The sequence below is a fragment of the Manacus candei genome, unplaced genomic scaffold (genome assembly GCF_025592945.1).
Source record: "Manacus candei isolate 608988 ecotype Guabito, Panama unplaced genomic scaffold, ASM2559294v1 h1tg000103l, whole genome shotgun sequence".
Lineage (NCBI taxonomy): Eukaryota > Metazoa > Chordata > Aves > Passeriformes > Pipridae > Manacus > Manacus candei.
This window is the reverse complement of record NW_026138151.1, coordinates 2164722-2180947: the sequence shown is the minus strand read 5'-3', so window position 1 is coordinate 2180947 and position 16226 is coordinate 2164722. Positions and strand designations below refer to the sequence as shown.

The 16226-nt window shown below is 45.5% G+C and overlaps 1 protein-coding gene across 19 annotated transcripts in view; it reads right to left on the bottom strand.

The window, feature by feature from the left end:
* Positions 1–16226, bottom strand: part of FBRSL1 (fibrosin like 1) — a 506568-nt gene that overhangs the window by 361492 nt on the left and 128850 nt on the right. For all 19 annotated transcript variants that reach the window (XM_051769062.1, XM_051769069.1, XM_051769078.1 and 16 more), the window contains exon 2: positions 8504–8701. In XM_051769062.1, coding sequence (XP_051625022.1) covers positions 8504–8701 — 198 coding nt within the window. The remainder of the gene's footprint in view (positions 1–8503; positions 8702–16226) is intronic.

The window sequence follows — 16226 nt, the reverse complement described above, 5'->3', positions numbered from 1 at the left end:
TGGCTTCTTCGGGGTCCTCATCCCTCCTGCAGCATCAGCACTGAACCTGGGAAAAAGGGCTCTTCACACCTCAGAGGACACCTGGAACAAGTCCTGTCTCAGTGCCCTGAAGAGATGTACAAGGAGAACCTCCAGCCAAGGCTCAGAATCTCTTCAAACAGCCCACACTGCTCCATTGTTCAACTTCCTAAAATCACAGATACAACGAAAGTGCTCCATCTTGGTGCCTTATCTTCTCCAAAAGAAATAAACAAATAAAACAAAAAAAGGAGAGGAGGGAAGAAGGAAAAGAAAGAGGACTTTGTGCATTGTGTCAACCAATTAAATTCAACAGAGAAAAAGATACAAGCGGTTATAGCTTCCTGTAAATTACTTCATGTAATTAAATCCCCTTCTTTAAATTACAAACCATTTAGCTCTTCTTTTATAACAATGTAACCAATGACCACCAACAACCTTTTTTATAGTGTCTAATGCCACATAAGTTGACAGCAATGAAATTTCCTTTTTATTTCTCCCTTTCAAAAGAAGCCGCTGGAACGAGATTCATTCACAGCTACTTACAGACTGTCAGTGAGAAGAGGGGATCGCTTTGTTTCCCTTTATTCTGCTCCTGTCTGAGGCTGCATTTAAGCAAATGTGACCTAAAGTCCTTATCAGTCATCTAACTACAGGCAGAGAAGTTAAAGGTGACCCAAGCTTATACCTGGTTTGACTGTTCACACACATACAACATCACTTCCTTACACTGTACCAGTGGGGCTTAATTGTCTTCCTACTGCTTGAGTTTTCTGACCTTTTTTAAGTCTGAAACCTCCAGGAATGTCAGATCAAGGCTTGTTTGCAAGTCCCCGTTTGCTGGGGACGAGTCTGGCCCGGTGAGAGCTGCTCTGAGAGGCTTCCTCTGGATTGCTCTGCTTAGGCAGTGCCTGTGTGTGTCTCCAGGCACAGAGGTCTGTCTGGCCACACTTCACTGGGGCTGCAGCCACCACATCCCCTCCGAGGGGGAGCTCAGATGGAGACAAAAGGCCCCCCCAGACACCACGGTTCAGCTCCACTGCAGGTGGTGCAAGAAGTCCCAGCACAGAATGCACTGGTAGCATCCAGTGCTTTCACCACTGTGCTCTCTAAACCTGCTCCAACACATCTTAAAAATGCCAGCAGCCATCTGGAGGCCTGAACACATCGCTGCTGCCCAGATGCTGTGAAGTGGGAGAGGAGAGTGGGAACAGTGGAATTTTGGAGAAGAGGAGAAGCAGGGACAAAGAAGGCAGAAGGCAGTGCTGCAGGCTAAGCCGTGGGGTCCAGTTCTGAACCCGGCAGGGTCGATGCCATAACAGCAGCAATATGATCCTTGTATACAAAGCAGGGAGCAGAGTGCACGTGGCAAGACACTTCATCCCCATCCTCCATGGCCACCCAACCCCTGCTGGCTCTGACACCCACCCCAGCAAAGCCCGTGGCAGCAGGAAGGTGCTGGCCAGGGGAGAAGGCTCTGCCCAGCCCAGCATGGGCACACTGAGGAGCTGCACTCAGGGGCAGCTGAGCCTCTCTGGGAGAACCAGGAGAGCCCTACAAAAGCAGGGACAAGTGGGGCACATGGAGCAGCAATACTGGCAAGGGAGGGTCAGCTACAACAGGGGAACTCTGAGGTCCAGATGAGCAAGTATTTCACTACTCACTGAGACAGACAAAGCCACAATCTCCTACACAGAACATTTTCATCAGCCAAAACATGCTTTACATCACTCTGTTGAGAAAATAATATTTGTGGTGTAGTAAAATCCAGCATATGCTTCTGTTTCATGCTTCAGCATTAGTCTAAAAATAGTTGGACACCCCCCAATTCTAATAAGCGTGATCTCTTCAATTTATGCTTCCCTACCAGAACTGCAGAAGGTTTTGAAATACATTTTTTCCAGCTTAAGCAAAGGCTGCCTCCTGTCGTAGTTCCCAGAGGGTTTATGGTATTATTTTGCACTAGTCCTGAAGCACAGTGTGTTACAGAGGTCCATTATGGAAGCTGTGCTGTAGCTCTAAGAAGGTGGTTGCAATCCCATGATGAAGTTACCTGTGTCACAGCTATAATGCAGACTTTAATGGCCTAATGTTCCTGCAGCATTTTAAACAAACTGAACACACTGCAAAGTTCTCCCTCTGCTGCAGAGTGGGCTCTAAGGCCACTTCAAGAATCTTGATGAATTCCTGGATAAATTTAGCAAAAACAACAGCACTTCTTCGTAACAGCAGGGTTTCATTTGGGAAATAAACATCCACTTTTTATTTACAAAGGATTTTTCCTCCTCCTGCCACTGCTGTGCTATGCCCACTGCTTCCCCTCTACTTTGATCCAGAAAACAGAATACCAAGTGCCTAACCAGGACTTAAAGCAGATTTTTAAATTAGTTCCTGACAGTGCAAACAGATTGCTATTGATTGAAATGAGGCTGATTTTAGGCCTTGGATTAGCAAACCTAATGCCTAAATGCCGTGTTGCCCATTTCAGTACTTTGCACCGTGCTCCCCAGTGGTTTCCCAGGCAGCTGGGAAGTCTCTGCTCCTGCAGATTAGCGGGAGAGAGCCAGGCAGGGCCATCTGCGGCTGTGCCGGAAAGGACCCCTCCAAAATCCCCCGGGACAGGGCCCGGCACCACAACCTCGTTAGGAGCTCTGGAGCCAGAGACACCTCTCCCAGGGGCAGGAGCCAGTCTGTCCTCGGGGAGGCTCTGCTGGAGCCCAGCACCACAACCTGCAAGCTGGAGGGAACCAAAGCTCCAGGTGAAGGCACCTCCCGGGCTTCCAGCCAGCCTGGCCACGCTGGCTCAGAGGCTCCAGGCAGGGAATGGCACTGCCCTAACAGCCCTGCCCTCCCAGCCATCAGGAATGCCCACCTCAAACTAACCTGTGCAGAGCTTCCATGGCCAGACTGTAAATTCTTGTACTTATAAAGGTAGAAATGGACCCTGGTTTTAAGCAATACACCAAGCAAACGTTTTCCTGATTAAAAGAAAATGGACTGTTTTTCCTTTTGCTTTGTTGTTTAGTTTCAAAGGACGTTTAAATAACAATATCTGCTAACAAAAAGGGTAACATCAATTAGAAACAAAGAGAGACAAGTTTGTATAATTTCAGTGTTCAAAAGCAGTGCAATGCAAACACCAAAGCAGCACACACCAAACCAAACCAATCCCCAAAACCCACATTAAAGGCAACTTCTCTTTTCTTTCTCTCTTTAATTTTTTTTTTTGTAAGCTGCCTAGAATTCATTTGCTTTCAGTAGCCTGAGATACTGCAGGTAACAGAATAACCTTCTTAGACACAATGCAGCTTCCAAACACTAAATTACTAAGACACAGAAGGACAGGCATATCTATGTCCTCTGGCATACAGACAAAGATTCCAAGGGTTATTTTTCAGACTCACTCTCCTATGTGGCTGCTGAGCCTCAGCTAAGAAAGAGACATTTCAGTCTCTGAACTCTGAACTCAAGCAGCTACATGCTCCTATTGCCCAACCATCAGCATGAGCAACGTGATGCCAAAGGAAATTTTCCACACCAAACACCTCATTAGCCAGACAGGCTTCTAGACTGTTTCTCTCTACCTTGGGAAAAGCCCCACAGCCTTTGGGTACCACCACCCCACACAAACGGGGCCAAGGGTATGTAACTGGTTTGAAGATGAGCTATCAATTTTCACCGAGACATCAGAGGAACGTGAGAATCCTGGACGGCAAACGAGTCAGTGTATCGCCTTCAGCTCAGCAGGAACCCAGAGCACTGTTCCCCTTGGGGCAGGGAGGGTGTTATATCCATCACTGAATGTTGGATAACGAGATGATGAGCATCACAGAGAAACCACATGAATAGGTAATCAAACTTGTTAATGCAATTTAGCAGTTCCAGTCCAGCAAGAGCCACAGCAACAATATACATTAATCATCAATAATGCTCAGCAGTTTGATGAAGGCCCGGGAGTGAATGAGACAGGGGAATTAGCTCTGCTTTCCCTCCCTCCAGGAAGATCTGCTGAAGTCACAGAGATGTCACACCTCCAGAGCAACACGACCCCGTCAGCTTCCCTGCCCTTTCCTCCCATGCTCCAAACCCAACAGGCTATTTATGAGCACTAAATACGTGCTACACCACCCTGTTTTCCTCAGCTTCTCTGAGACTCTTCCTCATCTCAGGTGATTTAAACAGTGGGTGAGAAAAGGAAGGAGGAGGTGTAAGACACTAATCTTCGTGACAAATGACTATTTGCAGAACAGAGTGCTACTGCAGCCACATTTAACATCTAAATATATTCAACACACCCTGATGCTCCCAAACTGACTAACCACGGAGCCTGAGGTTCAGGTAACTGGAAATACCAGCAACTCTTTCCTATTAGCCCCAACTCTTTTCAGGCAGAAAGATCAACGGGTCCTGGAACTCAGAAAAAAAAATTAGAAAATAATTTAAAAAAAAAACAACCAAAAAAACCAACAAAACCCCCAACTGTTCTACATCCACTGTGCTCAGATGTTCACAGGAATAAGCAACTCCAAAAATGACACCAAGAAAGAGAAGAACAGCCCAGCTAAGGCTAATCAAAGGCTGACTCCAAGTTCAAGGGGTGACTTCTCTAAAAACTAGCAGAACAACAGAGGACACACAGGGAAGCACTGGAACTAAAATGTTTCATTTATACCTACCTCTTACTTCATCTAATACAATTATACCCCCAACCATAAAGGAGCCCTTCCAAAGAGGTGAAGGGCTGCTCTCCCCCCCCAGCACTGTCTGCAGCTGTGGTGAGGATTCCCTTCCACAAACCACAGGCTTAGCCCTGGACACGGCTTTTTGAAAAGGCAGTGACTTAATTTCCAAGAAATATTCCTGTGTTGGAGGCAGTTACAGACTGTCAGAGGGCTTGGCTTTCCTGTAGGCCACTCTGGCTACAGGAAAATCCACCCCAGCTTCCAACACTTCCCCATTCCTCGACACAGCTGATGGCTGCAGGAGGTTTTGTTGATCCCCATTGCAGAGCAGCAGTTTCAGATCAGCACCTTTCCCTGTGTGCATGTGTTGAGAGCAGCCCCAACAAATCCTGACAAATCTTTGACCAGAGGACCTGTAACTATTTGAAATGCCCTTTTCTCCCTCTGCTGGGTTACAGCAGGAGATAAACGTGTTTGAATGATTTCTATACACGGCTGGGAGTAATAGGCTGGAAAGGACAGATTGGTTCTCACAGCCCTCTCCCCATAGCCTGAGGTACAGAACTACCAAATATTCAGGAGCAAACGGCAATCTGGATGCTTTGTCAAATGCAGTGAAGTATTAATCTAATTTTCTAAACAAAGCAGACAACCTGGCACTCAAATCAGCTTACCACTTTGCACCTCTCTACAAGGATTAGCAGAATACCATAATTATAATGCCCAATTTGATTTATTAGAGGAGGCTGCGTAGAAGAGATGACAATTCAGTAGCATTGTGAAAAGAAGGGATGAGAGTATAAGGAAAGCTTCAAATTGAACAGTAATTTCTAAGCAACATCCCAATATAATTAGCATTAATTACAATAAGCTTTCCAAATGAGGTATAAACCTATGTTTAATAACCCTGAATTGCAAAAATCATCCCCCAAATTCCAGGAAACTTAATATTACAGCCAATTTGTCTAGACAGCTTGGCAGGAAATGCCAGAATTCTAGGTGTGAACTTTGTGGTTATTAAAAAAAAAAGGAAAAATTATTGAACGTGTCTATATCATTTGCATAATTAGTTTGAACTAAGAATAGCCTAGTTTATGTAGGTTAGATTTGGCTGCTACTTTCATCAACCTTACAGACCCCCAGACTTGTCTGGTTTTCAGAACTGTACCAGTTAGGATAATAGAAGGCATTTTAAAAAACCTCCCTTTCCAATAAAAGATAAATTCTAAGTGTGACTCCTTTAGAGAGGCACGGTGTATTAATGAGTCACTCATCACAGCTTTTATTTCATACGCTTTGTGCAAGCTCCTTGCTCTTTTTAGAGTTTGTTACTTATCCTCACAGGGGAAAACAAAAAGATTAAACAATGAAAGATGAATTCAGGTTTTTATGAATGTGGCAGCAAATCCCCTATTTAATCACTCATGGCAGCCAAATACTAGCCAGAAGAAACAGATAACCATGTCCTCATTTTTCAAAGCTGAAATACCAACAATCTAAATTGTTTGGTAAACTAAAGCAGCAGTGTATAATAAAAGAAATTGGAGTTTGCCAATGCAACAAAAACTCCTACCCCCAAAGGTTTCTGAAGAAGTGTCATGAAATCCCTAGTGGCCAGAACTACATGAAACTGAGTTTTAAATTTCATGTAGAAGATGTCACTGCTAACAACCCTTTCCTCCTGCAGGAACAGGGAACCTCTCCCCTGCCTCTCACATCCCCAGCAGTGCAAACCCCTGCCATGCACTGAAGTCCTGCAGCGCAATTTTAGACCAGAAGAAACAACTCCAATCAGTAGAAAAGCAGCATTTACTGCAGCCAAGCTTCCATGTGAGGGAGATTTTGGTGGCAACTGAGACCTAATGAGCTCCTTTGTGCTCCCTGTCCCCATAATCTGCTCCACTCCCAGTTGCATCAACATGAGCATTTGTTTTGTTACTCTGGGGAGCAGAGTGGCAGGGGAGACAGCTTTATGGATACTCCAAGGGTTGCTGGAGTGGTGTTTGGGGCCTTTTCACTTAAATATAAAACCTGACAGAGCAGTAGCTTTACAGAGGCAGAGGAGCTGAGGAAGCACAATGCCAGAATCCTGGTGTAAGTGTCAGGCAGGAATACCATCCAGTACTCTTGCTTCTGAATATTTTATATCAAAGCCAGGCACTTCTGGTGAAATACATGCTTGGGTTTGTGGGTTTGGAAGCCAAGAAAAGCATCCTAGTTGTTCAGACTTTCATAGAAACTAAAATGTGCCTCTATTCATCCATAATCAGAAACCATTTCAGTTGGCACAGAGCACAGTTTGTGCACAAGCTCATTGCACCTGTAACCAGGGGGGAATTGAAATCCTATCACTCAACTAATACCAAAACCAATCAAGAAACTTGATATATCTTAACTACACAGACACTGATGAGTCTAAAACCAAAACATTTGGTATCACTATGGGGAGTTAAAAGAAAACAAACCTGGCAAATATTTTCCTGGGAGTGCATGATTACATGATTTGCTACCCAAATGTTTGCAAGCAGAAAAAGTACTAACATCTTTACATAAATTATTTGCACTGAATTATTCCAACTATTTTTTTTTTTAATCAAAAGGAAGAAAACAAAAGTCTGCTTTAAAGACAACAATTAGCCACCACAAGAGCAGGGTCATGAGTAGACCATGAGAATTTCTAACTTTATATGTGATGAGCCCTTCTGAACCAATATGCTAAAATGCAATCCCAAAAGACTGTGTGTGGTGGAGAATCATGTGGGGGGTTACAATAGATAACCTTAACGATTCTTTCAAATCCTACAATATTGCAAGTCTGAAAAAACAATTCCAGTAACTGGACAATTCAATCTTTCTCTGTCTGGCACAGGTACAGGATCACTTCCACAAAACAAAAGCTGTGCCTGGGTTAAACAGCTCTTTTTCTCTGCATCACAGAGAATAAAAACCAGTTTTTCATTGCAGTGTGCTTCCTAGCTCAGGACAAATGCTGGAAGGACACTGGTGTTCCCACTGGCTCCCAGTTAATGGACAACTGGGAAAGTGCCCACAGATAGATGCTGCTGTGCCATGGGGATTGCAAACCAAGGAATGCTCACAGAGTCACCAGCAAACCTCCCTGCTGAGCAGCAGTGAGGTGATGAAGAGCCTGCCAGCCCCAGTGCCTCTTCTTTGTCACCTCTGGGCTCTGCAGGTGCTGTGGCTCAGACAGGAGTCTCTGCAATCATCCCCTCCCACATGACAACTCCTGATTCATTCATGCTCCACCACATTATAGAAGGGCACAGAGAAAAGACAGCCCACAGCAAGCTCTCTCCAAACTGACTCTCCACTTCTAAAATACTTGAATAGTCTCTCCTCCTCAACACACTGTCCTGGGGGTACTTGATTCCTGAGATGGACATAGCCATGTCTGCAACTTCCAGGTGCACATTAACAAGCACACCTTCCCCAAAGGAGGTTGTGATCCAGCTGATGATTTCTCTTTGTGTCTAAGACTGTAAGAGCCACAAACCTATGGTATGAATCACCACACTGCCTCAAAGCTGCAGGATACAAGGGAGGTCTGCTCCTTCCTTCCTACATTACCCTGGACACCTGATCTTCCATTTCAGCTTATGAAACCTGCCCTCAACACAGGGTTTGTGCACTTGGCCAAGAGCCTTCTAAGAGACGTTGTTTTCACCAGCACAAGTTACCAGAGAAGCCATTTACATTAACAACCTCAGCCTACCAGCAAGGACAACATTTCACAGTGGCCAGTGCCATGACATGGTCACTTCAGAGGAGAAGTGATCTCCTACCTGTTTGGACTTCAGGGGGAGTTTCTTCTTCATCCGCTCTTTGCCTCTCTCTGCCTCTCTCTCAGAGCTCCCAGCATCATTGTTATGGCCATTTTCACTCGGCTCAGCAGACACACAGTTTTCAGATTCTCTGGGTTTCTTTCCTGGATGCCTCTCCCATTTCTCTTTCCTCTCCTGAGGCTTTAGCGACATGTCCTTCTGTAAAGGAGGAAAAAACCAGGACTGTAAGTTCTTCAAGTTCTTTAAGGCTACTTTTAAGCATTAAGCCGTACAAACAAGACAGCGTGTTCCTTCCAGAGATGACTTAGGATGAATAATTAGGCACGCACAATGCAAACAGTAATTTTAGATTAGATTAGGATGAATACTCTCCAGGCTATGTGTTTGATTCATTTCAGAGATGCTGGAACTGGTTATGAAAATGAGTTCACTCCAGATTAATTCAGAAACCACACGTCAACAGCACATGACCAAGTCAGGATCCTGAAGGGAAGCCTTTAACTGTTCAACTGAAACAGAGGTGGGTTTTATTTTGTTTTGTTTCTGATCTCAGAACGAAACACATCAGACCCCCCCTTGGGGCTGATGGTGTCTGATTTGCAGCAGCATTCATATGGAGAAAGGCACTTCTAAAGCCCTACCACATTCCCTGAGCCAGAGAGATCAATGGCATCCAAACACACAACAGAGGTTGAACACTTCTAAGTGTTAAGTGTCTGCCCTGAATCAGGGCTCTAACACACAATCCAAGCACAGTTTAAAAGCGGGTATGTCGTGTCATAATGATTAACATCAGAAAGTGAGATCAGAGGAGGGAATTACTGCTGCTATCCCTGGCATCTCTGAGGACTGAAAGCTGAACTCCCAGTGACAATGTACCAAACTCTCTCCCCACACACATCGCATGGAAAAGGAGTTAAAGAAATAATATGTCAAATCACTATGACATTAGTTCACTACAGCTAGATAAATTTCTCCCCAATGTCTTTTATTAACTGCTCAAGGATAAAAACCGAACTCTTACGGGAATGTTTTGCAGAATCTCTATTCCAATTAATTTTTTATGTGAGGTAAATACATCAGATTAGGATATACCTTAAAAGCACTGCTTACTATGCCAAACTTCGTCAACTTCACCCACAGATATTTCTCTAAATGCCTTGCTTCCAACTCAAGCAATTACATCAGGGATATTTGTATCCCGTGTGAAGGGAGCTCACAGTGCAACTGCTCACATCAATGCACGCACCTTCAGTACTGCAAAAGAGCTCATGAAAATCATTAGCTCTCTAGTCTTTCAAAAACTGAAGCCCAACAAAAAAGAAAATTAGGAACTGGGATGAAATGCCCTGCTGATTGCTCCAGATTACTTCCTCCCCCTCTCCTTTAATTAGTGAATTGACTGCTTCAGTGTGCAACATGCTGATTCCACTCCAAATCACTCACTTGTTTTAAGTTACCCTTCCCTGGGAAGGGAGATGATGTGCTGACACTTTGGGGTCACAGAGACATTGAAATCAGAACCACAGCAATAAAATACTTCGAGCTATGTCCAATTCCAACCCAGGCTCTGACACAATTAGCCAGCACCCAACCTCTGTACACCTTGCACAGGGGTCCTGTGGGGCTGGAGCCTCCTCTTAAAGCACACAGAGAGACAGCAAGTTGCAAAACCACCGAGGATACAACCCCTCCACCAAAATTAAAATAACTAGCACTGTCTTGGAAGCCCTAGAACACACCAGAACACAGTTCAGCTTGCCAAGCCCATAACTGGGGAAAGAGCAAGGAAAATGACTGTCTGGCATTATTCTCCATGAATGGTAAAACGAGGAACATAAAATAGTGTTTAGCTGCTCAGTTTGGTTTTTAGTTTAAAGGTAACACTTTAAAGCAGCAGTTCAAGATGCCACTTAAAGGTCACAATGTCCTGTTTGCTGGGAAGCTGCTGAGACAAAAATCAAAATGCTAATCTTCAGCAACTGATCAAAACCTAGTGACGTGGAAATGATATGTTAACTGATACCCAGCAAAATACTAGAAACAGAAGTCACCACAAATGTGCACTTCTTCGCAATTCAGATGCAGGTAAGACGTGACAGTAGGCACATGGAAGATGCTGCATGAGGTGACACGGGCCCTGCTGAGGGAGAAAGGAGGCTGGGGCAGGGAAATGCCACCACCTGAGAGCACCAGCAAATCTTGTACTCCTGGCTCGGGGTGCAATATTCACTTTGAAGGATGCCTTCAAAGCCACTAATTGACCGTTTTGGTTTAAACTCATGGTGATCGGGCCCCTGTTAATACTTTAGGGGAAGTCTTCCCTCAGTACCCACAGCACCTTCACTGCAGTTTTAGATGATTCACTTCACCACAGAACCAGTCTGGAAATCTGTGATTTTCTCCTGAGCAAATCCTACAAAAAACTCCCTACTTGGAAATTTAGCCTTTTATCCCTGTTCCGTTTGGAGATTTAAGGTTTGTCTCATCACCGAGCTACCAGCAAAATTAATTCAGGGAATACAGTTATACCTGGATCAAAGCCAAGGAAATAATTCATTCACTTGTAGTGCCACTTGGGTGCAGGAATCTCGAGCACTTCTCAGACAGCCGTGGATGAAGCCCCAGGCCCAGGCAGGGGAGGAGGGCAGGGGAGGCCTCAGCTCCACCACACACCTGGGGCAGCCCCGGGGGAAAAAAGCCAAGTTTCTCAACCCATGACAAGAAAACTACTACTGTTACTCCACAGTCCTGCTCCTCCCCAGTCCAGCAGAGGATGCAGCTCACGGGGCTTTATTCTGGGAAGGCAGGACACTGAACTCAGCACCTCCCTGCTGACAGAGAGGGACAGCGGGGCTGTTCTTTGTGCTGCTCAATGCAGACCTCTGCAGCCTCAGGCAGAGAGCAGGAGAGGGCTAATGGGGTTTCTGTTCTTGCCTCCTTTGTCTCCTTTCTATTTACCCTACTAAAAGAGCCTTCCCAGCGATTGCTCTTTTGCTAAAGTTTATTACCTCCAAGTTGGGGACCTCACTTAGCACAAGAGCTTGCTATTTTTGGATGTGCATCTCTGCTCGTGCTGGAAATCCAGAACATCACAAGAGTGAATGTTTATTGATGCATCTTGACTGACTTCAATCCCGAAATCCCAGCTGGCGGGAGAGACTGGCCTCCTGACAAACTGCCCCACTGGAGCCTTCTCCCCAGGCAAGCCCAGACCAGCAGATATTTTCACCTTTGCACATCACACAAAGCTCAGGGATTCACACAGTGATAATATCTCAAGTCAGGCACCACAGTCAAAAGGTCTCCACATCCACCCTTGGGAGTTCTGTCCAACCCAGACCTGACTACCTTTGCTGTCACAGGGCCAGTAAATCCCTTCTCCAGGGAAAGCTGGTGGATCCAGGCCCTTTCTCTCTTCTCTGTTCCAGAAAGGAGATTGCTAAATCTTTTCCCGGAATATAGAAAATTATTTTGTTCCTTACTACTCACTGCTTCCAGGGCTGTCTCCTACCTGTCCTCACTTAGGAATTTCTCTCACACCTTCCAGGGCAGGCTGCAGCCTCTCCATCTGCAGCCCCTTGTCTGTCTGGGCTGCAGACTGAGAGCAGATGGTTCTAATTGGCTGCATGGTTACAGATAAGGAAGAATTAGGCCTTTCTTCAGAGCCTCCTTCCTGGCAGTTACTCCATGAAACACACAGATTCTATCTCCTCATTTGTTTATTTGGATGTACAGACACCAAAGAACACTTCAGCTGAAAATGGGATCGAGGGGCCTCCTCCGGCTCCACCTGAAATACCTCCCACAGGAGTGGTCGTGAAGATCCACTGGCAAAGGACCTTGGCACAGGCTGGCAGGGTCTGCAACACGTTTTGGGGGTCCATAATAAAAACCTGTGTGATTTTTTTTTCCACCACTATTCAGCCTGAGCTAGTTAAAGTTATGCAACTGCACCCCTGCTCGTGGCGTCCTTAATCACTCGGAACACTCCTTCCGGAAAAGCCATTTTTCTTCTGTCACCAAGGCACAGCTGCAATCTCCAAAGGCACTCAAGGTGCACAGTGCTCAGTTTATAAATAAAGCTGGGAATAACAGGGGTGCACTGCCCTCAGTTGTGGAATGAGACTCTTCTTACCCCCAAAATGCCACAGCGAGAGCCTTCTGCACAACGGACTCCACATTTTGATCAGGAAATAATGATCAGCCCTGGAGGACCCTGGCACAAGCTCAGATCCACAGCCATCCTCTGGCTGGAGTTATCACTGCCTGTTTGCTCAGCCCAGCTCAAACTCTGCCTTAATCCTCTGAATTTACACAGCTCTGAGATCTCAGGAAGCATAGAGGGGAAGGCTCTGGTTGTAAATACCTGTCAGACACAGGGAACACTTAAAGAACCTGAAGGAAATGCCCAAACCCCACACGGCCAGATGAAAACCCTCAAGTGTGCTGCTGGGATGCAGAGGGCGAAAATAACACCTACAGTTAATAAAATAACTACTCTCAGCCCTCAAGCATCAGTTCAAAACGCAGCCCTGGTGTGAAATCAAGCCCATTACAATCCCCTGTCCCCAGGGCCCATCGGACACTGCAAGGCTCAGCCAAGGACTGGTTACACTCTGCTCCTGCCAGACTGCCTCTGCCGACTTCAGGAGATTATATGGGCTGATTTCCCAGAAGGGAAACAGCCTCCAGCTTCTCTCTCCACAGCTCGTCACTGCAGCACTCATTCCTTAAGCTGGGGAACATGAAATATCGCCCTGAACATCAAACAGGAGAAGGATCCACTCAAAGGAAATAAAAGCCATAGCTGTCTCTGAAAATGCCCCTGCTCGTCCCTGTTTCTGCCTCCAGCTTCTCTCAAAAAATTGCAATGGAAAAGCCCCCAAGGATCTGAGCACCATCTATCCTTATATCAACTTTATCATGCCATTAGCAGCAGGGTTGTCAAATGTGTTTGTTGTTCAGGGAGAGATCCTGGCTCAGAGAGCAATTGAAAGAGATTTATTTTTGATTAGGTTACTTTTAAAATATTTCTATTGACCTGATACTCGGTTTGTAAAACAGCAACACAGAAACAATCGCTGACCATGTTCTCATACTTTCTAAGTAGACAAAGCACATTACAAATACAGACAGGAGCACTACTACAGCAAATCTACCATCCATTTAAGTTGCATAAAGGTGACACAGGAGGCAGTAATTCAAATGGAAGGATAATATTGGAGATATACATGAGAAAAGTACACGAAAGACTAACTTTAAAGCAGGGATTTGAAGATGGGTCCGTAGAGAGAGAAACCACTGCAAGGACAGGAGCCTGCACAAGAAAAGATGAATAGCCAACAGGCAAATAAATTAGGTGAATAATAAGGAAAGAAAAAAAAGGGATGAAAACGGAATGGGATAAGAGACAACTCCACTGAAGGGTATCAGGTAAGAGTATACCCAGGTGACTGAATTTGAACTCAACAGCCCCCAGGCCTCTCAGCCAAAGCCACCAAAGCCGTTTCAAAAGGCAAAAACTAGAGTCTAGATTTGAAGTGACTTTCTTGCTTTGACCCTACATTCAAGCAACACAATCAATATCAATTAAAATGATTGCAAATGAAATCCTTGTTTGTTTAACCTTGGACTGCAATTCTCCTTTCACAGCTGACATATTCCAGATGAATCTGGGTCTTGCTTTTTAAAATGCATCACATTTGCTCTGACCCCGTCACATGTTGAGCTCGAGAAAAAGATGACTTTTTGACAAGACAGCTTTGGAAATGTTAAGACATTTGAAGCTGACACTGGTTTACAGGTTTATGATACATGATTTAACTTAAAAATACAAGTGGATGAACCAAGAAACTCACTGTAATTGAAACAGTCAAATTTATTACCAGAGGTTGCATTCCTGTCACCTAGGAATAGCTGAAGAGCAAGCTGCTGTACTCTGCTAAATGCCCACTTGTTATGTCCCAAGAATGAAGACCTTGGCTACCAGGACCTTGAAGGCACCACACCAAGTAGAGATCCCTTGGACAAATGTTACCTCAACACAACATAGCCAAACACTACAAAAGAGAAGGTCAGTTCACTCTACTTTTAAATGCATTTCAATCCACACTGAATTTACAAAGCTTTGATTGCTCTTTTTCCCTGCACGAGACCTGAGTAAATAATGATACAGTGCTGAGCAGTAATTATTTCAAAAAGCTGTGGAGAAAGGGGCTGGTGCTGTTCCCTTCCTTCTCAATTACTTGAGGGAGAAAAATAGTCCTCTCCCTCCATGGTAGTACCAAGCACCTGGAAACAGCGTTTAACAGTCATTCAGGGCACAATGAAAGTAAGAATGTACACAGCAAACACCTTCACTTCAGTGAGAGGTCAAGGAAATCTGCACCAGTGTGAGCATATGGTTGACCATGTTTTTGGCATAAACCATTCTCCACCATCACCCACTGGGGAGGTGGATACACCAAATCTCCTGTTGTGAGCTCCACAGGAAGGCAGCCGTGGCTTTCTCCCTCTCCCCCAGTTTCCTCTTCAGAGCTGCACTGCAGAGAACTGCACCCGTCTTCCCTGCTACCTACTCAGAGACACTGCACAGCTATTAGAACTCTCACAGGTGCTTGCTGTCCATCAGAAAGGAAATGATCCCACTTTAAGCCATCAGTATTTCCTCCAGTGATGGCAGTAAATGCCTGAGGAGCGCTCACAGAATTACTGTCAGCGGAAAGTGTGTCAGAGAGCAAGGGAGCTGAAATGATTGAAGGGAAGCTGGGGCACCATTTCAGGTGGAGGAAATGAGGTGTACTGCAAGCCCAGCCTGTCCAGCGTGTGCAGGCTGCAGGAGTGCTCCAAGGTGCTGCTGTACCTGCACTGCCAGCCCATTCTGCCCAGCCCTCGCTGCAGACAAAAGCACATTTCGGCTGAAGCTGCTTTCAGCCAGGACTGGGAGCTCAGCATGCTCAGTTTATGTGGTGTGTGAAAGAGCTGGGAAGAGCTTGTGCCTGCCTGACAGCACCTACTTGAGCTGATTTGAGTGGCAGTGCTGCACTTGCCGGGTGTGAACGCTGAGCACAGAGCTCGGCCCTCCTGCAAATTCCCAACCTCCCAAGGGAACGATTAGGAAAGGCAGCAGCACCACACACTGCCCAGCATCTCACAAGTGACAGACTGTGCATAAACATCTCCATCTTAAAGAATGTGACCCGGGGCCATCAATCTCAACTAACTTCCAAAAGTATCCAGCAAGTAAGTGGCAAGGTCAGGCACACGCTCCAGGTCCAGTGCTTTGGGAAGACATTCCTCAAGTGTGCCACTGCTTAGCCCACGCTGCTGATAGCCAGCAATCACAAGCTTCTTTACAGAGCAGCCTTTAAACACTGAATCTGAACTAATTTTTCCTCTCCCCAGATTATTCAAACAGGCACTCACATTGAAATCAAACATTTCCCATCGAGTGGCAGAATTAGGACCTGAAGAAGCAGCTCCTACCCTGAAGCCAGATGTGGCTGTTCCATCACACATTTCCAACCTTGCCAGGAAGGTAACACAACCCCCAGTCTCCAGCTGCACCAGCTGGCCCCAAGCTGCCAAAGGAAAAGGCACAAGGATCCTGCCAGCACAAACTGATACATCAGCTGGATGCTTTCACCATTACCAATTTTCAGCTAAACTAGTTAGAAACAACAGGAAGACAATGCTGAGTAAAAATGCCCCCAGCCTATTC